Source organism: Columba livia, chromosome 3 (assembly GCF_036013475.1).
Source record: "Columba livia isolate bColLiv1 breed racing homer chromosome 3, bColLiv1.pat.W.v2, whole genome shotgun sequence".
Lineage (NCBI taxonomy): Eukaryota > Metazoa > Chordata > Aves > Columbiformes > Columbidae > Columba > Columba livia.
The window spans coordinates 109,448,607-109,470,877 of record NC_088604.1 but is presented as its reverse complement, the minus strand read 5'-3'; the positions used below and the strand labels follow the sequence as shown (position 1 = coordinate 109,470,877).

Below are 22,271 nucleotides of genomic sequence, written 5' to 3'. Positions count from 1 at the left end.
GGCCGTGGAGGCGCAGGCGCGGTGGCCTCGGCTGCGGCTGCGGCAGCGGCGGAGCCGGCGGCGGAGCCGGCGGCGAGGGAGGGATGGCGGCGCCGCTGAGCGACGGGGAGCGGCGGAAGCAGATCAGCGTGCGGGGGATCGCGGGGCTGGGGGACGTGGCGGAGGTTCGCAAGAGCTTCAACCGCCACCTCCACTTCACCCTCGTCAAGGACCGCAACGTCGCCACCCCCCGGGACTACTACTTCGCACTAGCCCACACGGTGCGTGACCACCTGGTGGGGCGCTGGATCCGCACCCAGCAGCACTACTACGAGCGAGACCCCAAGGTGAGCCCCCACCGGCCCCGCCTCGGCAGCTGCACCTTCCCCGTTTCCCCGCGGGGTTCACTGCAGATGTGGCCCACGGCCGTGTCCTTTGCGGGAACCTTGCTGTTGCCGTGTCCTCTTGGGCATAACCACAGCCTTGGCCTCTTACCATGGCTGTGTCCCTTGTGCACCTCACCATGACTTCTTCCCCATGGGCATTGCCACAGCTGTATCACCTGCATGCACCCTACTGTGGCTTTGTCCCCACAGGCATCACCGTGACCAGGTACCTTGTGTGCACCTTGCTGTGGCACTCATGCACCTCACCGTGGCTGCATGTCTATGGGCATTGCCTGGCCATGTCCTTTTCACGCACCTCACCATGGCAGTATCCCCATGGGCCTTGACCCAGCCATGTTCCTCGCACACATCCTCCCATGGCCGTGTCCTGATGGGCATCACTGTGGCCAGGTCCCTCACACGGTCCACCACGACTGTGTCCCCATGTGATTCTTTGCAGTCCTTTCCCGATGAGCCTTGCTATAGCCATGTTCTCCCTCAGGCATCCCCATGACTGTGACTCCCTGCGCCTTGTCACAGCCATGTCCCCTGTGAACCCCCTGTGAGCACGTCCTCACATGAGCCTTGCTGCTGCCAACTCCTCTGCACGCTTCACCGTGGCCATGTTCTGCACTCACACTACCGTGGTAGTGTCCCCTGTGGGCATCATCACCGCCACATCTCAGCACATGCCTCAGCACAGCCATGTCTTGGCTTTGCTCCTGCAGAGCCCACAGGCAGCTTGGCTTTGAGGCTGGAGAGGTGTTTCTTGCCTTGTGCAAAGCAGACAAGCTCTCCCAGGTCACCCAACCCTGGGGAGTTGGTAGTTCCCAGGGGACTTGGCCTGCTCCCTCCTCTCCTCCTCACTTGCCAAGTCAGGATGGTGATGCTGGAAATGGAATAGGGGCTGCAGGACATTATTCAGCACTTAACTGGAGAGCCCCAGAGGGCAGGTGTATACTAGAAAAGGTGTTTACACACCCAGCATGCAGGCAGCTGCCTCCTTGAGTCAGCTTTTTTCTTGAAATTATGAATATTGCCTTGACTCAAGAAACAAACTGCACTTTCACACCAGTGTGGCTGCCTGTGCACTGGGAGTTAGGCTGGTGCATGGAGCTCTCCCTTTTATCCTTACTCGCACAAATGCACACTGATCTATATTGCTGCATCAACAGAAGGGATTGTGCAGATCCCATAAAGTCTAAGAGGAGTTTGGAGTGGGTTTACTTATTCTTCACTGCACTTAGATATTCACTAGAAACATGTCTCAGCAGGAGACTGAAAAGCACAGAGTATTTGTGCAACTGTGGGATGTTTTCAGTCTTTCTGATTAGCCCCAAGGAACAGATGGATCCTTTCAGACTCCCAGCAGAGGTGTCAGAGTGGGTAATCCTGCTGCTTAGCAGGAAAAGTTCCCACCAATGAAGGAAAGAGATTCAAGGGGAAGCATGCTTTAAGGCAGACTAATGCTCTGTTCAAAATTCCTGTTTGTTTATAAAAATATCTATAGTGATAAATCTGAGCAAGGGCAAAAGTTTGTACAGCCTGCTTTTCATCCAACAAACAGGCTTTCATTAGCATCCACAGCACAGGCACGGCTCCTTTGAAACTTGAAAGGTCACTGCAGAGCAGCCTGTCTTGGCACAGTTGTGCTGGGAACCCTGCCACCTGTGGGACAGTTTATTTGTTCAACAGAGTGAAACCTGTGTGTGAAACTTAATGAGGGGAGGAGGACCTACCCATGCACTGAAAAATCACTCACAGGAAGGTGCCTGGCCCTGAGCCTGACTGGTGTCCATGGGGCTGAGGGCTTGCTCCAGCTTTCAGCAGGCTCTGGATCAGCTTCAGCTCAGCATGGGAAAACTTTAAAAGCTCAGCATAAGCATCACCTCTGCTGAGCTTGATGGTGTATAAATATACCATTCAGCATCCTACATAATTCTTGCCCTAAGTTAATTAGGGAAACACTTAGCAGGCACTGAGATTTTTCTATAGAAGGCTGTTGGCAGGGAGATGTGTGGCAGAGGGTTGGCTGGCATCCCGTGTGAGAGCCTTCTGAAAAACAAACTGCGGTGCATGGTGTTCAGCAGCAGGCACAAAGAGCCAGTTTGGGAAGACGTCCTTACTCAGGGGAGCACCTTGGGTCTGCTCTTAATTTTAAGTGACTTTGTTGAAAGCATAGTTCTGTGCTGTCTGTAAGCATCTTGCTTTGGCTCCCCAGCGCATTTACTACCTGTCCCTGGAGTTCTACATGGGCCGCACTCTGCAGAACACTATGGTGAACCTGGGCCTGCAGAATGCTTGTGATGAAGCCATTTACCAGGTAAAGTCTTGTGAGGGTACTGGAGTCCTCCTGAGGAACCGGCCAAACCTTTCCATGCAGAGGGTTGGGTGTCTTTATTTCTCAGGGCTTCCTCCTAAGGATGTGTTATTTTGAGTAAACAAAGCAAGGCCTGGATCTCTGTTAGTGTTTTTCATCCCCTAGAGAATACCATGGGAGGACCTGGGTTTCCTTGAGAGTTGGAGTATGGCTTTCTCAAACCACTGTTTTCCTGCAGTGGCTGGGAAAATCTAGAAGAGTACCCAGAAAGCACCACCAGTATCCCAAAAGATGAGGCTGCACGTAGCTTTCCATTACTAGGAGAGATGATGGTTTGTTATGGGAGATGTAGTCTAATGATGGAGGCTGGGCCTGAAGGGGAAACTACAGCACCAAACCACCAAATTGCAGTTCATACATGCAGGTACACAAGGCACCACAGCAGCGCTGCCAGATAAAAGTGAATCGCTGCTTGAATTAAAACTTTATTGGATGAGTTCAAACAGGAAAAAACATAGCTGAGTACCACCAAGGCAATCAAAAATGCAAGGCCATGCAGCCATCTCTGCAGCAGGACAGTGACCTTTTTGACAGAGTATTTTTTTGGCTTTCTCACCCAAAAGCTCTATCTCCCCTGCTCCTCTTCCCCCCAGCCCCATCGGATTGCTCCGTGTTACACTTTCTAGCAGAAGCTGGGCTTTGTCACCATCTCAAAATCAGGTGCTACAATTGTTGATGAAACGCCATGATGAGCACTTTCCCTGCCAAGAGATGGGAAGGCATTTCCAGGGAGGGACCTGACACTTTTCCTGTCTGAGGTGTTGTGCCTTGTAGAGCAAGCTGCCTTTTTTCAGGGAGGATCCCCAAGTCCTCTTGCAAGGTATTTTCCATGTGTGGATTTGGCCTGACATATGCAGGTGGAGGCTTCCCTTGCTCTAGCCTCTGACATGTGGAGATCATCATGACCATTGCTTAGATGGGATGGGAGATCTCATATCTAGCATGGCTCTGTCCATGACAGAATTTACCTAAGTTTTTATTACCCCCGTCACACTGTGCATGAGGCTTTCCCAGTTTGTTGTGGCAAACTGCTGAAGTGCTGGAAGTGGTTTGGGGAGCAGCTACGGTTTCGGTCTGACTCCTCACTGTCCCCTCTGGCACTGAGGTGAGATCATAGAACCATAGGATGTCCTAAGTTGGAAGAGACCCAAAAGGATCATTGAGTCCAACTCCTGTCCCTGCATAGGACAGCCCCACAGTTCACACCATGTGTCAGAGGGCATTGTCCAGTCTCTTCTTGAACACTGTCAGGCTTGGGGCTTTGACACCTCCCTGGGGAGCCTGTTCCAGTGCTTCACCACCCTCTGGGTGAAGAACCTTTTCCTAATGTCCAACCTAAACCTTCCTCAGCACATCTTCCTGCCATTCCCCTGGGTTCTGTCATTGGCTGCCAGAGAGATCAGCACCTGCCCCTCCTCCTCCCCTTGTGAGGAAGCTGTAGACTGTGATGAGATGTCCTCCAGCCATGGACTCCAGCCAAGGGGCTCAGCGCAGGCCGGACAGGAGCGTAACGGCGAACACTCTGTTAACCAGCTGCCAGAGTGACCATGCCCTTCCTCAAAGACTGGGTGGGCATGAGCAGAAGGGCAGCGCATGAACTGGGGCAGGACTCAGTGGTCCCTTCTGCACTGATCTGGCCCTTTGCCAGCCTGTCTCCAACAGCGAGTTTGGTGGAAGTGCCTCCTGGCATGAGGGGCTGCGAGGAAACAAGTGTTTTATTTGGGGTCTCTAAGGAAACCTACTTCATGGGAAAGCAATGTTTGATGATGGGCTAGATTGTTTTCTAATTAATTGGACTGCTTGGGACCAGAAGCTGGTGAGATGCTTTGTGGGGAGGGGAGGGTGGGAGGATGCATAAATGCCCATGGGTTTAATTGCATGTGCTGTGGATTTTTGGAACTGTGTTTGCTTTCCTAGATGAACAGCCCCAGCTGTTGACATGTTCTGCTGTGTCTCTTTCCCCAATAGCTGGGTTTGGACTTGGAGGAGCTAGAAGAAATCGAAGAAGATGCTGGGCTGGGAAATGGAGGCCTGGGCCGCCTTGCAGGTAACGGTGGGAGAGGGAAGCCCACTCCTTACACAGAGTGCATGGGGACTGAGGGTGGCCTGGCTGGAGGCTGTCATGGCCTTGCTGCTGGCACCTCAGTGAGACAGCATTCCAACCTCAGCCCTTCAGCAGCTGGTACCTTCCTCCTGCTCCTGGCTGGCCAGAAATGAGTTCCCTGCCTGTGGAGGGCACCAGAGAGATATAGATGTGTAGTCTGCAGCACAGCAGGCAGGGCTGTGGCTGGAAAAGGCTATCTGGAGCCTTTCTGCTCACTCCTCATTAAATCTGCCACTTATCGGAGCTACCCAAACAGCTCTCACATAGGCAGATTGTTGGATACTATTTTATTCTGACTGTCATAGGATCATAGAATAGTTTGGGTTGGAAGGGACCTTCAAAGGTCATCTAGGCCAACCCCCCTGCTATGAGCAGGGACATATTTACCTAGATTAGGTCGCTCAGAACCCCATCCAGCCTGGCCTTGAATGTTTCCAGAGATGAGGCATCTACCACCTCTCTTTTGTCCTGCAGGACTGCTAGAGATGAGAGCTTCCCAACACAGAGGAAATGCAGGGGCTGATCTTTACTAGAGCTGCCCTGGACTGAGGGCTGAAAGGGTTTGCTTTGAAAGCAATAATAGCAAAGTAGCTGGTGGAGCAGCAAGTTGGGGTCAGAAGCCCTGCTTCACTGGGCAGGCAGTCTCAGAGCAAGGTGTGGGCACCTCAGACAAGTTTGGAAGAGCTCTCACTACAACAAGGCTGAATTTGTTTTTTTAATGACCTGTCCTTGTCTCCAATGCCTTTGGGTGCTTGTGGTGGCGCAGCAGGATGTGCATGGGGTCCTGCTGCAGGCTGTCCCCTTCCATTCCTTCTGCATGTGGATTTCCCCTGACAAATATTTCCAGTGGCACTGGTTGTGGCATCTCCTCACCCCTGTGCACAGCACACTGTAGCACATGTGGGTGAGGTTCCTTGCAGAGTGACCATGCTCTGTTCTTTCAGCTTGCTTCCTGGACTCCATGGCCACGCTGGGGCTGGCAGCATATGGCTACGGCATCCGCTATGAGTTTGGTATCTTCAATCAGAAGATTGTTGATGGCTGGCAGGTACATTGACAAACTCAAGTCATGCTATCTCTGTCTGTTTTATGTTGTGGTGGCCACCTCTGCCTGTGGACAAGCCCTGGCCACACGAACAGCACTGAAGTACTTTGAGCTGTCCATAAACTGGGCATTTGAGCCCATCACCTGGTGCCAAATGGGCAGTCACATCCTACCACTTGTGCTGACCCCAGGGCTCTGACCATCTGAGCAAAGAGAAGTGATGAAGATGCTGGGGGTGCATGTGTGGCCGGAGTTCACCCATGGCCATGTGCAAGCTCATCCATGCCAGTCACCAACCCAGCAAGATGGTGCTGAAGCTGAGCCCTCAGGGCTTGGCTGGGACCAGAGTTCTCACTGCCAAGGGCTCCACAGCACAGCTGCAACAATGCCCAAGTCCCGTCCAGCGTGGCAGTGAGTGGGCAAGGAGTCAGGCTGACGATGGAGATGTGGACAAACACCTCATGAAAGTGCCTGGTGGAGTTTGAACTTGATGGAACACGTGCAAGTGCCAGGGTTGCTGCTGCTCCTGCAGGTTTCCTGGGAGACTGGCAGCAGAGGCTTAAACAGGGACTCTCCCGTTAAGTTAAAATTGGCTAAAAAACTGCTCCAGCTGGGGCAGTCTTAATTAGTGTATGTCTGGAAATGCTTCTAAGCATAAAAGACCTTTTTTTCCCTTTAAAGTAGCTCTCCTTAAGTCAGGGAGGGTGAGAGGATTGTTTTTTCCTCCTTCCCCACAAAGAAGCTGCAGTGCTAGGCCCTATAAATGGTGAAAAGAGGGGAAAAAAAAGCATCCACTGTAACTGGCTTAATGTGACTTTAAAAAGAATGGTGATGGCAATGCTGGGTCGTGGCTCTGACTTGCCCCACCTGGCAGAGCAGCACCTGCAGGCACAGAGCATCTCTCCCAGTGCCTTGGACCCTCTGGTTTCTGGTGCACACCTACCTCCGTGGCTCTGCTGAATTCACTTCACTCGCATTGAGGAGAAGAGAAATCCTCTCTGGAAGAGGGCAGAGCAGTTAGTAAGATCTGGGTTACAGGGGGTGGTTTGTGGCCAGGAACAGCATCAATGAGCTTCTAGGGAACCACATCCCACATATCCCACTATCATGGTGAAATTGGATGTAAAGGCCTTGAGACAGACTGAATGCAGCCATCTGTGCTGGGTGGTTTAAACCTGTACAGGTCTGCAAAGCCAATAGAGGCTGTTTTATTTATACCAGCTGGGATGTAGTCATCCATGTTTTGAAAAGCCCAGCTGTCCTCTAGAGGCCTCTGCATATCCATTTTTAAAGCCAGCTTACTAAAGCTTTGCTTTTAAACTGATCTCCCTTTGGAGAGCCTAGTTTATCTGTCACTTGGAGAAACAAGCCATCACTTGAACCCCATTTGCCTCTTGCAGGTGGAGGAGGCTGATGACTGGCTACGCTATGGCAACCCCTGGGAGAAAGCTCGCCCTGAGTACATGCTCCCCGTGCATTTCTATGGTCGCGTAGATCACACCTCTGAGGGTGTGAAGTGGGTCGACACACAGGTACTAACATCTCTCTGGGTGCTGGGCTGGGGGAGGATGGGCCAAGGTAGCTTGGAGAGGGAGAGTCTGTCCCCGGGTTACCTGAGGTGGTCAGAATTTGCTTCTCTCTCCATCTGGCAACACTCACTCTGCTACCCATACAAAGGTGACTTGGTTGGCTATGGCTGCAGCAGGATTTGAGGAAAAAGAGGGATGATTATAGAATCATAGAATAGTTTGGGTTGGAAGAGACCTTCAAAGCTCATCTAGTCCAAGCCCCCTGCAATGAACAGTAAAATCTTCTACTAGATCAGGTTGCCCAGAGCCGGCATCCATCTGGGCTTTGAATGTTTCCAGGGATGGGGCATCTACCACCTCTTTGGTCAACCTGTTCCAATATTTTACCACCTTCATTGTAAAAAATCTCTTCCTCTTGTCGTGATATTTGGTCACTGCTGTAACTTCAGATCAGTTGGGGCCTCCTTCTCTACTCATTTCCAGGGCGCAGCCCTACAGTCTTGCATGGATTTATGTTGGCAGAGGGTGATATCCCTGGCAGCTGTGTCAGTCTCCTTCAGTACTGTTTCTGGTTACCACTCACTCAAATCCAGTGTTTTTGCAGGTGTTTCTGGTTCTGCTGCTGTGGGTAGAGATTCATCTTGTGGGGTGGCCATCGGTGTTTAATGCCTGTGATCAGAATAAGTTCTTTTCCAGAGCAGCCTGATGTGGAAAGTGCTGTCAGGGGAGGCTGGTGCCATGGTTTCAAGTCTCCAGTCTGCCTGGAGGGCTTGTTTTGTGGCACCATGGAGAGCAAATGCTTCTTTGGCCTCCCATAGCTGGGGAGATAATGCTGTCATTCAGGAGTACGTGCCTGCTCAGAGCACAAGCTGCTGCATGGTAAATGCATTCCAGTCTTACGGCTGAAGAAGGCAAGCTTTAAAGAGGCACAGATTTATTAAGGGAACTGAAGATGTTTCTGCTTCTCCTGTCTAAGCACTGCCCAGGTTGGAGGAAGGAAAGACTATGAACTTCTCTGGGATTCAGGATCGTGACCCAGCCTTGTTCCCATGATGTTCAAAGTCTCTCAGCATGATAAGCCAACTCTGTCCATCTGAGGAGTGCACTGTCATAAAGCCAAGACATTCTCTTCAGTGCCAAGAGCTGAAGCTCAGTTGCAGTGTCGCCCACTCAGAGGAGAAATAAAATGTCCTTTTCCAGGGACCCTAGTTGTGGAAGTCTGTGCAGTGACCAAGGACATTTCTAGGACACGCAGTGCAGAGGTTCAACACCACAGCCCCATAAGCAGCATGAAGGCACTGTGCCAGAGCTCTCTGGGGAAGCAGACCCATGGATCAAGTGCCGTTGTCTTTCAATGTGCTCCTTTTCTGACCCTGGCGGTAGTCCAGGGTTTCAGGGATCCCAAGCAGTGCAGTGGAAACACTCCTTCCCACAAGGAAGTGAATCTTCAGATAGTGCCATTAAGGGAACAAGTTAGAAAGGCTCAAAAAAGCCAAAGATGTAGTCTCCAAATATAGCGTTGCTCAGTTCATGTAATGTGCAGCCAGTCCTGTGGCTCAGGCAAGGCAGGCTTTCTGCCTGCTTCCATGTTCAGAGCTTCTAATAGCAGCTTTGAGTGCCTGAGCTTTTGCTGATTCTCCCCAGCGGGGACGTGTTGCCGACACCAGCATGAAGAGGCTGTTCAGGGCTAACATGCTGATCTGCCTGGCTTTTCCCTGCCCTGTGAGCACAGCTCCTTCAGTTCTGTGCTGCCTCTCACTTCTTCAAGAAGCATTTGGACAACGACCTCAGACACATGGTGTGAATTTTAGGCTGGTCCTGTGCAGGGACAGGAGTTGGACATGATGATCCTTGTGGGTCCCTTCCAGCTCAGGACCTTCTATGATTCTGTGATCTTTGCTTGGGGACAGCTTCTGGCTGCTGTGCCAGTGCACACTGACTTGTTCAGGAGGATACTGGCTCCTTTTGCCAGTGTAAGAGAGGCAGCCCAGGCTCCATGCTGCAGCATCTGGGCCTTGCGCTGCAAGCACCATTCAGCTCTGCTGGCATAAGCCTTCAGCTTCTTTGCTCCAGGGTGCCGCACCTCACTGCTCGGCAGGTCTGAGGACATGCAGATGTTGACACAGCAGTGAGCTGGAGCACACAATCTTGGAAGCACACCCATGCCTTGCCTGTCTAGTTTAATCTGAGCTGGGAGACCCAGTATTATGCCCTGTAGCCATGTGTGCAGCACCCTGATGCTTAAGCGTCATCTGAAGCATCATTGCCGACCCCATGCAGTGCTACAGGCTCAGGAAAGAGTGGCTGGAAAGCTGCCTGGCATAAAAGGATCTGGGGGTGTTGATTGACAGCAGCTGAATATGAGCCAGCAGTGTGTGCCGGTGGCCAAAAAGGCCAACAGCATCCTGGCTTGTATCAGGAACAGTGTGGCCAGCAGGACTAGAGAAGTGATCGGCACTGGTGAGGCCCCACCTCAAATACTATGTGCAGTTTTGGGCCCCTCACTGTAGGAAAGACAATGAGGTGCTGGAGAGAATTCAGAGAAGGGCAACAAAGCTGGTGATGGGTCTGGAGCACAAGTCTGATGAGGAGCAACTGAGGGAACTGGGGCTGTTTAGCCTGGAGAAAAGAAGGCTGAGGGGAGACCTTATCACTGTCTACAACTACCTGAAAGGAGGTTGTAGCATGGGGGGTGTTGGTCTCTTCTCCCAAGTAGCAAGTGACACGACAAGAGGAAATGACCTCAAGTTGCACCAGGGGACATTTGGATTGGATATTGGGGAAAAGTTCTTGCTGGAAAGGGTTGTCAGGCATTGGAACAGGCTGCCCAGGGAAGTGGTGGAGTCACCTGGGGGTGTTTAAAAGGCTCATAGATGAGGTTCTTAGGGACACAGTTTAGTGCCAGTTAATGGTTGGACTCAGTGATCTTGAGGGTTTCTTCCAACCAAAATGATTCCATGATTCTATGATATGTAGACTGCATTAATAGTTGTGCACTCAAGTTCAGTTTGGGTGCCAGAGATCTCAGTGGATTTACCCACGCAGGTTCAACAAACCTTGAACATTGGATGAATTGCCCTGGGAATGGTGCTGCAGTGGTAGGGTTTGGTCCTGGCAGGCTGCAGAAGGCTTACAGGCAGGATTCAGGCTGTGGAGCTTATCTCGGATGGAAACACAAAGGTCTCAGCTGCTCTGGTCCTACCCCAGCATAGACAATGTTGTCATGGCCAGCTGAGGGTGCTGGCAGTGCTCTGGTCAATAACTAACAAGTATGCCAGTTGGTATAGGAAGGTCAGCAGGTTGCTTGCAAATCTCTTATACGTTTCATTGGTGGGCTTGTAACTCCAATTTGCCTATAAAGCTCCAAACAACTCTGCTTCTCCTATAAATGCTTTGCCAGTGGGTGCTGGAAGTGTCCATGATAGCAGGGAAGTCTGTGAAGCTTAGCAGGTGTATTTTAGTGAGGTGAGATTCTTACCACTGCCAGGATTTGTCTGTGTCCTCTGGATTCCTCCTGCAAAGGCTTCAGCCAATTTCCCACCTTCTTTGAGGCCACCATGCTGCTAATCAGAGGGGAATACTGTTCTTTTGCAGGTTGTCCTTGCGATGCCTTATGACACGCCAGTGCCTGGATACAAGAACAACACTGTAAACACCATGAGGCTGTGGTCTGCAAAAGCACCCAATGACTTCAACCTCCAAGAATGTAAGTGCCATCCCTCCCTGGCCGCTCTTCTGGCCAGACTGGGACATGGTTGTCCTGGTGTGCACAGCACCTGGCACCACACTCTCTGACCTGCTTTATCCATGCCTCCTGGCCACCTCCAAAACACAGTGCTGTGTGTGCATCCATGGATCACGCTACCTCCACCCACTTCCAGAGCCCTCGTGCACCAGGACACCCATCCATTCTCCTTTGATCCCCATTGTGCTTATCATGCTCTTAAAATCTGCCCTGTGGCTTCCCCAAGTGATGGACCACCTGCCACTGCGCTCCCCACATCACCAAATGAGCTGCAAACCCACACCTGCCAAGGAGGGTCATTTCTGTGCAGCATTGGTGAGGCCACACCTGGAGTATTGTGTTCAGTTCTGGGCCCCTCAGTTCAGGAAAGACATTGAAGTGCTGGAGCGGGTCCAGAGAAGAGCAACACGACTGGTGAAGGGACTTGAACATAAGACCTATGAGGAGAGGCTGAGGGAGCTGGGGTTGTTTAGTCTAGAGAAGAGGAGGCTTAGAGGTGACCTCATCACTCTCTATAACTACCTGAGGGGAAGTTATAGCCAGGTGGGGATTGGTCTCTTCTCCCAGGCAGTTAGCAATAGGACAAGGGGGCATGGGCTTAAACTCTACCAGGGGAAATTTAGGCTGGATATTAGAAAGAAATTCTTTACAGAGAGAGTGGTCAGGCATTGGAATGGCCTGCCCAGGGAGGTAGTGGACTCGCCGTCCCTAGAGGTTTTTAAACTGAGATTGGACATGGCACTTAGTGCCATGATCTAGTAAACGGACTAGAGTTGGACCAAGGGTTGGACTCGATGATCTCTGAGGTCTCTTCCAACCCAGTCGATTCTGTGATTCTGTGTGATTCTGTGTGATCATCCCTTAGTGCTGAAGGACAGGAGCAGCACAGCCCACCTTAACTGTTGTTTTCCTTGGAGTCTATGTGTGACCTCTCTAGTGCATTTTTCAGACTCTAACTGTAGTGCTGCAGACCAGGTACAGGACAACTAACATATCAAATGTCAGTGCTTGGCTGTTACAGAAGGGGAAGGTTTTAGACTTGCCTGATTTGATTTACTCCTCAGCACAGAGATGTGTGTCCAAGCAGCCATGCCAGCAGAACTTTTGTGGGATGAGGGATGATGGCTCTCGAGTCCTCATAATGTCTGTTCAATTATTGATTGGCAGCTGCAAGCTGAGTTTCAGATGATCCTTTTATACACTTTAGGAGTTGAATGTGATTGTGGTCTTTGTACTTCATCACACTGCCCCATTTCTCCTTAGTCCTTAAATGAGATGGCTTCCTTTTTTTCACCTTCTCTAGCTGCTGTCTGTCTTCAGTTTCTGTCTGTCCTTCCTGACATGTGTGTCTTGAGAAACTGCATGGAGATCTGCCTTTCTTTTAGCCCATCTTCTGTCTCTCTGGTGCCTTTCACATATGTACATTCCTACTGACATTCATTCCACTAATACCAGCCTGAATGTTCCTATTACAAAGCTCTTTATGAGGAAAAGCACAATGTCAGGGACCTGCCTGACTCTTGACACCTGCTGCAGTGCTGTGTGTATTTCTGTCTTGCTCCAGTCAACGTGGGTGACTACATCGAGGCAGTGTTGGACAGAAACCTGGCAGAAAACATATCCAGAGTCCTGTACCCAAATGACAACGTAAGTGACTCTCTTGCCTCTCTTCCCAGCTGCATGGGATCTTCCTCCCTGTAGTTGTATTGCCTTGTTTGCAAGCACTGGAACGTGATGGCCACGTGATGTTTATTGTTTTGGTTTGTTGATTTTTAATACAAGAGATTGGCCCCATAAGTCTCAATGAACAGACACAGCTTTACTGGTTCCAGAGGGGCTCTGCTGACTGATGGCAGCTGAGAGTCTGACCCATAGCTGCTCTGTTCCTTGCTTGCCAGTTTACATGGTTCACCCTTTGCAAAAGTAAGTTGACGTTTCAGAAGTGTCCATAAGGGGTGGACTCATTTCCATCCCCAGTTCAAGGGATTTGTCACTGCAGGGACTGTCCCAGGCCATGCACTCACTGGGCACTGGTTCCAAAAGAGAAGAGCCCTCACTGTCTAGTCACAGATGAGCATCCGTGCTGAAAAAACTCAGCTTCTGGGTGGTCTGTCAGAGTAGCATGGATGTGGCAGGTTCTGTGGCCCTCTGGAAGCAGCTTTTTGGGATAGAATCATAGAACCATTTTGGTTGGAAGAGACCCTCAGGATTGAGTCCAACCATTAACCTAACACCAGCACTAAAATGTGTCCCTAAGAACCTCATCTACATGTCTTTTAAACACCTGCAGGGATGGTGACTTCCATTTCCCTGGGCAGCCTTTTCTAATGCCTGAAAACTCCTTCCATGGAGAAATTTTTCCTAATATGCTGAGCCCCTTGTCCATCCCTACAGCTGCTGCCCCATTAGAGGCAGTATGAGAAATGTCTACATTTTGTCCTGATGAAGTGCTGAACTTGTGAGGTGCTGTTCCTGCTGGGAAGCCCATCAGAGTGGACAGGAGCATCTCCAAGGGTTTGGCTGCCAACTGGGGATGGCGGCTGCAGCACTGATGGCTGTGGTCTCCCACTTGCAGTTCTTTGAAGGCAAGGAGCTGCGGCTGAAACAGGAATACTTTGTGGTGGCTGCTACCCTCCAAGACATCATCCGCCGCTTTAAGTCCTCCAAGTTTGGCTGTCGAGACCCTGTGAGAACATGCTTTGAAACCTTCCCGGACAAGGTGAGTTTGTGGGCAGAGAGGATCTGGGGGTGTTTCAGCCAGACCTGCCTATCATGAGGGAGAGCAGGATGCTCAAGACCAAGTGGAAGCATGTATACCAAGACCCTGTCAGTTTGGTTTGGAAAACAGGTGATCTCCAGGCCTATTTTCCCTGAAAAAAACTTGCAATTTAGAACAATACTTGCAAAGGTTGAATAGCTCTGTTCCTGTGAGCTCTCTGTAAGGGGTGTGTGCCATGAGAGGAGGTCTGGGGCTGACCATCGCCCCAGCCCTGTGCTTGCGGGACACTGTCACAGTCCTGTCAGTCATTGCCAGATCTGAGCCCAGCAAGTCTCTGTTACAGGTGGCTATTCAGCTAAATGATACCCACCCTGCCCTGTCCATCCCAGAGCTCATGCGGATCCTGGTGGATATGGAGAAAGTGGATTGGGACAAGGTAAGCATAACTGGGAGGTCTGTGCTGGACCTTGCAGGGACAAGAGCTGCTGTCCTGACCTCACATGGGATTTCCCTTCCCCTCGGGACCTGGGCACACATGTGTTAACCTGTCTGTACTGCAGGCTTGGGAGATCACCAAGCGGACCTGCGCATACACCAACCACACTGTCCTGCCTGAAGCCCTGGAGCGCTGGCCAGTCTCCATGTTTGAAAAGCTGCTGCCACGTCACCTAGAGATCATTTACGCCCTCAACCAGATGCATCTGGATGTAAGGGACTGAGCTGGTCACAGGCTGTGGGAACTCTGGGGCATCTTGATCTGGCTGCCTTTAGGATGGAAATGTTGCTATGTCCTATGGCTGGGTTGCTAATGTCCCTCTTTCTGCCTCCAGCGGGTGGCAGCTCTCTACCCAGGGGACATTGACCGTCTCCGGAGGATGTCAGTAATTGAGGAAGGAGACTGCAAACGTATTAACATGGCACATCTCTGTGTGATTGGCTCCCACGTGGTCAATGGCGTGGCCCGCATCCACTCTGACATTGTGAAGAACTCCGTGTGAGTTGGGCGACACCCAGGGCACCATCTCCACTCACTGGCCTTTGCCTGCAAGCCTGGGGGGCTAGCTGAAGCCATCAGGTGTCAATATCTGCTTTGGTTGTTTTGCTGGGCTCAGCAGGCTTGGGAGATGGTCTCATTTGCATGCAAGGTCTACCTCATCTCCCTTTGGGGCTGGTAGAACCCTTGGAAATTATGACTGAGGAAGGGGGTGAGAGGCAGCACAGGGAGTTCATATATGTTACAGTGAGATCTGCAGTGATGGCCCTGAGTCAGGAGCAGAAACAGGGTGGCCCAGCTGAAGCTCTGAGTGGTGGTCGGTGGTTCATAGCTCCCCGGTGTTCCAGGTTCAAGGATTTCTATGACCTGGAGCCAGAGAAGTTTCAGAACAAGACAAATGGGATCACACCAAGGCGCTGGCTCTTGCTCTGCAACCCGGGACTGGTGGACGTTATTGCTGAGGTGAGTTGCAAGCATCTGAAGTGAGAGGCTCAGTGTGATCTGTTTGCCTCTGATCACTTCTTCATGTGGTCTGATCAGACCTGAGGCAAAAGCCTGGCGGGTGCAAGTGAAGACAGCCTGGGGGGAGCATGTCTGTGGCACATGACAGTGTGAGATTGGTTGGGTTTTAAAGTCAGTGATGAAGAGTTGGCCAAAAACGTTGCAGAAATTTGGATCTGTTTCCCTGCTGGAAAGCAGCATTGTGGAGAGGGACCTGGGAGTCCTGGTGGAAAACAGGTTGACCATGAGGCAGCAATGTGCCCTTGTGGCCAAGAAGGCCAACAGAATACTGAGGTGCATTAGAAAAAGTGTCACCAGCAAGTTATCTCCCCCTCTACTCTGCCCTGGTGAGGCCCGTCTGCACCTCTGTGTCCAGTTCTTGGCTCCCCAGTTTAAGAAGGACAAGGAATTACTGGAGAAAGTCCAGTGGAGGGCTACAAAGATGATATGGGGTCCAGAGCATCTTTCTTATGAGGAAAGGCAGGTCTGTTCAGCCTGGAGAAGAAAAGGCTGAGAGGGGACCTTATGCTTACAAATATCTTAAGGGTGGGTGTCAAGAGGATGGGACCAGACTCCTTTCAGTGGTGCCCAACAACACAGTGAGGGGCAACAGGCACAGATGGAAACACAGGAGGTTCCATCTGAAAATGAGGAGAAACTTCTTTACTTTGAGGGTGACGGAGCACTGGAACAGGCTGCCCAGAGAGGTTGTGAAGTCTCCTTCTCTGGAGACATTCAAAACCTGCCTGGACACATTCCTGTGCAATCTGCTCTGGTGAACCTGCTTTAATGGGTGGGTTGGACTAGATGATCTCCCAAGGTCCCTTTCAGCCCCAACCATTCTGTGATTCCGTGAGTCTCTGCAAAAGCATTCAGTTTCACAGGCACAAAGAAGCTCACTTGGAGCTGAAGCCCCAGTTCTGTCTCCTTTGTTTATCAGTCCCTTTAGCATAGGTTTTTGCTACAGAACATGACATCCCATAGCTGAATAACGTTCTGCAATTAAACATACCTCAGTGTCCCACCCATCAGTTTTACAGCTGCCAGGAGGCCCTCGTACATGTGCATATATCTCTCTCTAGAGCTCCTTGAGAGAGAGGGACGTGTTTGGGTTTTTGCAAGTGTCCTGTTTCCCATGTACCTTTGGGCTCCCTGATGACACACAGAAGAAACTGTGTCCCCTTTCCTGGCCAGAGTACTTCTTCCAGTTCCCAGTGGGACTGGGGAATCTTTGTTGGGGAAGCACAGTTGTGGACTGGGTGAGGTGTCTCATGGATGGGACATCCCCTCTCTTGGTTTGTTCTTTTAGAAAATTGGGGAAGACTTTATCACAGATCTGAGCCAGCTGAAGAAGTTACTGGATTTCATCAACAATGAGACTTTTATCAGGGATGTGGCGAAAGTCAAACAGGTAACATGCACTGGAAGTGGGGTAGGGGAAAGAAGCTAAAGGCACCATACTCCCAGGGACATCCCAGCAGCAAATACTCACTTCTGCAAGGCCTGGGAACCCACGCTTGTTTCTCATCAGATTTTCTTGCCAGGAGAACAAGCTGAAGTTTGCAGCCTATTTGGAGGAGAAGTACAAGGTCAAGATCAATCCTTCGTCCATGTTTGATGTTCAAGTCAAGCGAATCCATGAGTACAAGCGGCAACTGCTGAATTGCCTGCATGCTATCACCCTCTACAACCGTAAGTCCTGCCTGGCCTGTTACTCAAAGGGTGTCCCACCAGCCTCTCACTGCCAGGGTTCCCACGTAAAAGTGTGCCAGCTGGTGGCCAAGGACTCCTGCACCTAGCTCTGTCCTATCATGAAGGGCTTCTCTCCAGGAGGGAAGACAGAGAGTGTGAAAGGTTGTACAGAGCTCTGAGGAAAAGCTCACAGCTCATGTCTCTAGTCCAGCTGGGTCCCAGGGCCCAGGCAACTCCCACATCTGTACTGCAGGTGTTAGGACTAACTGGAGAAAGCTAAGAGGGGACCTTATTTATGCTTATAAATATCTAACAAGTTAAAATCCCACTTTCTGTTTTATGCTTTGGTTCTCTACCCATTCCAAAAGGGAGGCAAGTCATTGGAGCCCCACATTGAGCTGGCTTGAGCTCTGAGGACCATGAACCAGCAATGTGCCCATGTGGTCAAGAAGGCCAGTGGTACCTGGGGCGCATTAGGGAAAGTGTTACCAGCAGGTTGAGGGAGGTTATCCTCCTCTGCCCTGGTGAGGCCGTGTCTGGAGTACTATGTCCAGTTTGGGGCTCTTCAGCTTAGAAAGGCCAAGGAATTCCTCAGGAGAGTCCAGTGGAGAGCTACAAAGATGATTAGGGGCCTGGAACATTTTTCTTATGAGGAAAGAACTGAGAGAGCTGGGTCTGTTCAGTCTGGAAAAGAGAAGGCTGAGAGGGGATCTTATCAATGCTTATAAATATCTCAAGGGTGGGTGTCAGGAGGATGGGAACAGACTCCCAGTGGTGCCCAATGACACAGTGAGGGGCAATGGGCACAGACTGAAACACAGGAGGTTCCATCTGAAAATGAGAAGAAACTTATTTACTTTGAGAGTGACAGAGCATTGGAACAGGCTGCCCAGAGAGGTTGTGGAGTCTGCTTTTCTGGAGACATTCAAAACCCACCTGGACACATTCCTGTGTGATCTGCTCTGGGTGAACCTGTTTTGGCAGGGGTTTGCACTAGATGATCTCCAGAGGTCCCTTCTAATCCCAACCATTCTGTGATCCTGTGACTTTGCAGCCCATTTTGCCTAGCACTGCTCTGGCAGATGTCTGGTCGGGTATTAGGGTCTTACAGGTTTGTTGAGTCCATGTGACATGGGCTAGAATCCCAGCCCACCTCTGAGGCATGCAATAAAACTCTGCTTTATTTTCACTTCAACTGTCTTATGTGCTGCTCTTTCAGGCATCAGAAGCAATCCATCCGAATCCTTTGTGCCCAGGACTATTATGATTGGAGGAAAGGTAACAAGCGTTCCAGACTCGGTGTGTGCATGGCTCAATGTGGATGTGGGGAAGGTGGTATCCTCTTTCTGTGGCTTTGCCAGGCCTGCTGTAGGTTAGACAGCATGTGTGTCTACTGGTGGGTTCTTCAGGGACCAGTTTCGTGAACTAATGAAACTGAACAAGGTCCCATCACTCTTTCCCTGTGGCTCAGGACTTCTCCCAGTAGGGTGTTTTTGTCCCTGTGAAAAGCAGAGGTGAGGACCCACTCTGGCACCTCTCCCTTTCTTAAAAGCCTTTACTGTTTCTGGGTTGCTCTTCTTCAGGCAGCCCCTGGCTACCACATGGCCAAGATGATCATCAAACTCATCACGTCCATCGGTGAGGTCATCAACAACGATCCCTGTGTGGGCGACAGGCTCAAGGTCATCTTCCTGGAGAACTATCGGGTATCCTTGGCTGAGAAGGGTATGTCTGGTCTTGTGTGAGCATATATCAGGAGCAGGGAATGTCCCAGCTGAGCCCACAAACTCACTGGCCTGAGAGACTGTCATGGCAGGTCCCCGGCTGTGTCTTAGGAAGGGCCTGAGGGCTCCACACAGGACAGGAAGCCACCTTCGTGCATCTGCATGAGGTTGTGGCAGGGTTGAGCCTGGCTCTGGCCCAAGAGCTGCATTCTTTGGGCTGAGGTTGAGGTCAGCGGTGCCACTAGCAGATGCCCAGGGTTGTTTTGCATGCCTGGGGCCAGGTTGTGGGGAGCTGCAGAATACCAAGGATTAACTCTTACTTCTCTTGCATCTGGCAGTGATCCCAGCAGCGGATCTCTCCCAGCAAATCTCCACAGCTGGAACGGAGGCCTCAGGTACGGGCAACATGAAGTTCATGGTGAATGGAGCCCTTACCATTGGTACCATGGATGGGGCCAACGTGGAGATGGCTGAGGAGGCAGGCAAAGAAAACCTCTTCATCTTTGGCATGCAAGTGGAGGATGTGGAGGCCCTGGATCGCCAAGGGTTAGTCCTGGGGAGAGCCCAGTGTGTGCCAGGGCTTGTCAAACAGGGATAAAAGTCCCAGCTCTGGCAGGGAGAGCCATGATCTCTGGGAAGGACACCCTCCTCCCTGGGCAGCTCAAAGCAGGGGGCTGGAGGCTGACTCCACTGTGGGTTGGTTGGTGGATGGTCTGTCAAGGATGCAGCCCAAGCAGAGTGGCTGAGAACAGGACATGAGCCTGGGTACAAAGTGTTTCAGGCACTGTGACTGGTCTCAAAGCCACTAGCAAGGTGTTGTGACGAACACAACCCCAGGAACCCAAGGCTATGCCACCCTCCTTGCCTGCCTTCCCTGCCCCAGATATCCCAGGTCCTGCTCTCTGGGTGCTGGGCCCCCAGGGCAAGCATCAGTCCCTACAGCCCATCTCTGCTGGATGCAGGTACAATGCACGGGCATACTATGAGCGCCTGCCAGAGCTGCACCAGGCTATTGACCAGATCAGCAGTGGTTTTTTCTCCCCTCAAGACCCCGGTTGCTTCAGGGACGTAGTGAATATGCTCATGTACCATGACAGGTGAGTCCTGGCAAGCATCATCCCCCATTGGTGGGCTGCTCTCAGCTTACCCAGGTCTCCTTCCCTGCTGGCCTGAGTGCCCCTGCACAAGGGCTCAGCCCTGTCTGCCTACATGAAGGTCTGTGCTGCCTGCTCCTACCAGCCTGGGACCCTGTAGCAGGCAAACCCTAGCCCTGGCAGTTTTGGGCAGCACAGTATGAAAAGGGTATAAAGTTACTGGCAAGGGTCCAGAGGAGGGCCACAAATTGGTGAAGGGTTTAGAGGGGAAGCCATATGAGGAGTGGCTGAAGTCACTTGGCTTGTTCAACCTGGAGGCCTAATCATGGTCTACAGTTTCCTCACAAGGAGCGGAGGAGGGGCAGGCGCTGAGCTCTTCTCTCTGGTGACCAATGACAGAACGCAAGGGAATTGCAAGAAGATGTGCCAGGGGAGGTTTAGGTTTGACATTAGGAAAAGGTTCTTCTCCCAGAGGGTGGTGGAGCACTGGAACAGGCTCCCCAGGGAGGTGTCACAGCCCCAAGCCTGACAGTGTTCAAGAAGCAATTGGACAATGCCCTCAGACACATGGTGTGAATTTTGGGGTTGTCCTATGGAGGGACAGGAGTTGGGACTTGATGGTGTTTGTGGGTCCCTTCCAACTCAGAACATTCTATGATTCTATGGCTTTACTCTGCTTTGGATTTCAGGTTTAAGGTGTTTGCCGACTATGAGGCCTACATTAAATGCCAAGGCCAAGTGGACCAGCTGTTCATGGTAAGAACTGCCTCCTACCAAGGAGAGGGGACAGAGGTGGCCATGGCCATGGCAACATAGCAGGGATGCTGCAGGGAGCTGGGACAGCATGCCCCTGTAGAGCCATTCTTCAGCCACTGTATGGTGTGAGCATGGGAGGCAGGTTTTGCTGCTTTGGCAGCCCCACACCACGGCATTTAAACCAGCCAAGTGTGCACAGCCAGTGCCCTTGCAAGGCTGCGAGGCAGGACGGAGCTGGGTGAGGGACTGACTGCAGACATGGTCTCTCCTCTTTCCAGGACCCCCGGGAGTGGACTAAGAAAGTCATCAGAAACATTGCATGCTCAGGCAAGTTCTCCAGTGACAGGACCATCAAGGAGTATGCCCGAGACATCTGGGGTGTGGAACCATCTGCCACAAAAATCCCCCCACCCAACCTCCCCCGGGATTGATGCAAGCACAGAGGGAAGAAGGGATGGCTTCTCAGCCCAGGAGCCCTCACCTGCATTTCACCAACAGCCAGATGGGCTCTGCTCTGCAGAAACAAGGCCTTTCCCTCAGGGGGCTGGAAAAATGCTTAGGAGCCCTGACTGAGGAAGAGGAGCTGGCAGAGAGGAGAAAGGACCCTGTGTTTGTACCCTTGTATCCAGCCTGCATGTGCTGCATAGTGCTTTTAGTGAGATGACCACAGATAAGTCCTCCAAAGCTGTGCTTCATGCTTAACAAGGGCTTTCCAACTAAATCCTCCCTCATTCCCTGCATGCGGGCTGGCCTGGCCTCCTTGACCCTGCCCCACAGGCAGGTTTAGCCAACGGAAGTGTGTGTCTTGCATCCTTCTCCAGTGAGTCTGCCAGCCCCAAAAGCCAGAGGAGGGAGAGGCCACTGTCTGCTACTCTGGTCACCCCCTTCCCCAGAAGCACCTAGAGAAGGTGGGGCTGGCTCTAGTGCAGGTGCCAATATCAAATGCTATTAATATGTGCCACAAGAAGAAGGAGAGAGTGCCTGGGATCAGCAGCTTCCATGCCACACAGTTTGCTGTAGCTTCCTCCCATGCCTTTTTTTTAACTAAAAGCTCAGTAACAAAGCCACTCCAGGCATTTTTAGCCTACACACCTGCATGGAAAGGGTTGTACCTGCCCCTGCCAGCTGTGTGGCTGACCCTGCTAGGCCTACAGGCTCTTGGCTCTCCAGGCACAGCTGTATGCTGGGTGCTACCCAGGGGGTGAACATGTATCACAGCTCTTGTATCCTTCCACAGCTGAGTCATGCTGTCCCATGTATCCCTCCCAGTGCTGGGGTCAAAATTTAACACCTGTAGTGCACCAGAACTCCCCTGTGTGACACCAACTCATTAAAACAACCACAACACTTGCAGGTTTGACTTTGCAGTGACTTCTGACTACTCTATGCCTGTGGGTTCAGGCTGCAGTAAGTTCAGGTCGTAACACCTGAAGCCATGCTGGCCTTCCCCAGCTGTGGCTTCACGGGATGTGGTCCCCAGCAGCTGGCATTGTGCTGGGGTGCTGGCACTGTCACAGGGGCAACATGCCCACAGCAAAAAGGTCAGTCTTGCCAGTGCACAGGGCATACAGGAGGGAGCTGGTACAAGAGGCTGTACTGGGCTAGCAAAGGCCAAAGCCATTT

General features: G+C 51.5%; 1 protein-coding gene across 2 annotated transcripts; it reads left to right on the top strand.

The window, feature by feature from the left end:
- Window positions 1-12: 12 nt before the first annotated feature.
- On the top strand, window positions 13-22,001 carry LOC102096032 (glycogen phosphorylase B). Of its 2 annotated transcripts, XM_005512041.3 has the most exons (20): window positions 13-326; window positions 2,587-2,688; window positions 4,714-4,792; window positions 5,794-5,897; window positions 7,295-7,426; window positions 11,018-11,129; window positions 12,733-12,815; window positions 13,744-13,887; window positions 14,231-14,323; window positions 14,448-14,594; window positions 14,718-14,881; window positions 15,229-15,343; window positions 16,692-16,793; window positions 16,927-17,074; window positions 18,294-18,352; window positions 18,658-18,799; window positions 19,137-19,344; window positions 19,761-19,895; window positions 20,582-20,648; window positions 20,927-22,001. In XM_005512041.3, exons 1-20 carry the CDS (start codon window positions 84-86, stop codon window positions 21,077-21,079), a joined length of 2,532 nt encoding a protein of 843 aa, XP_005512098.3. In that variant the 5' UTR covers window positions 13-83; the 3' UTR covers window positions 21,080-22,001. The 2 variants fall into 2 exon arrangements, with proteins under 2 accessions (XP_005512098.3, XP_064915046.1); XM_065058974.1 differs by lacking the exon at window positions 19,761-19,895.
- The last annotated feature ends 270 nt before the right edge of the window (window positions 22,002-22,271 follow it).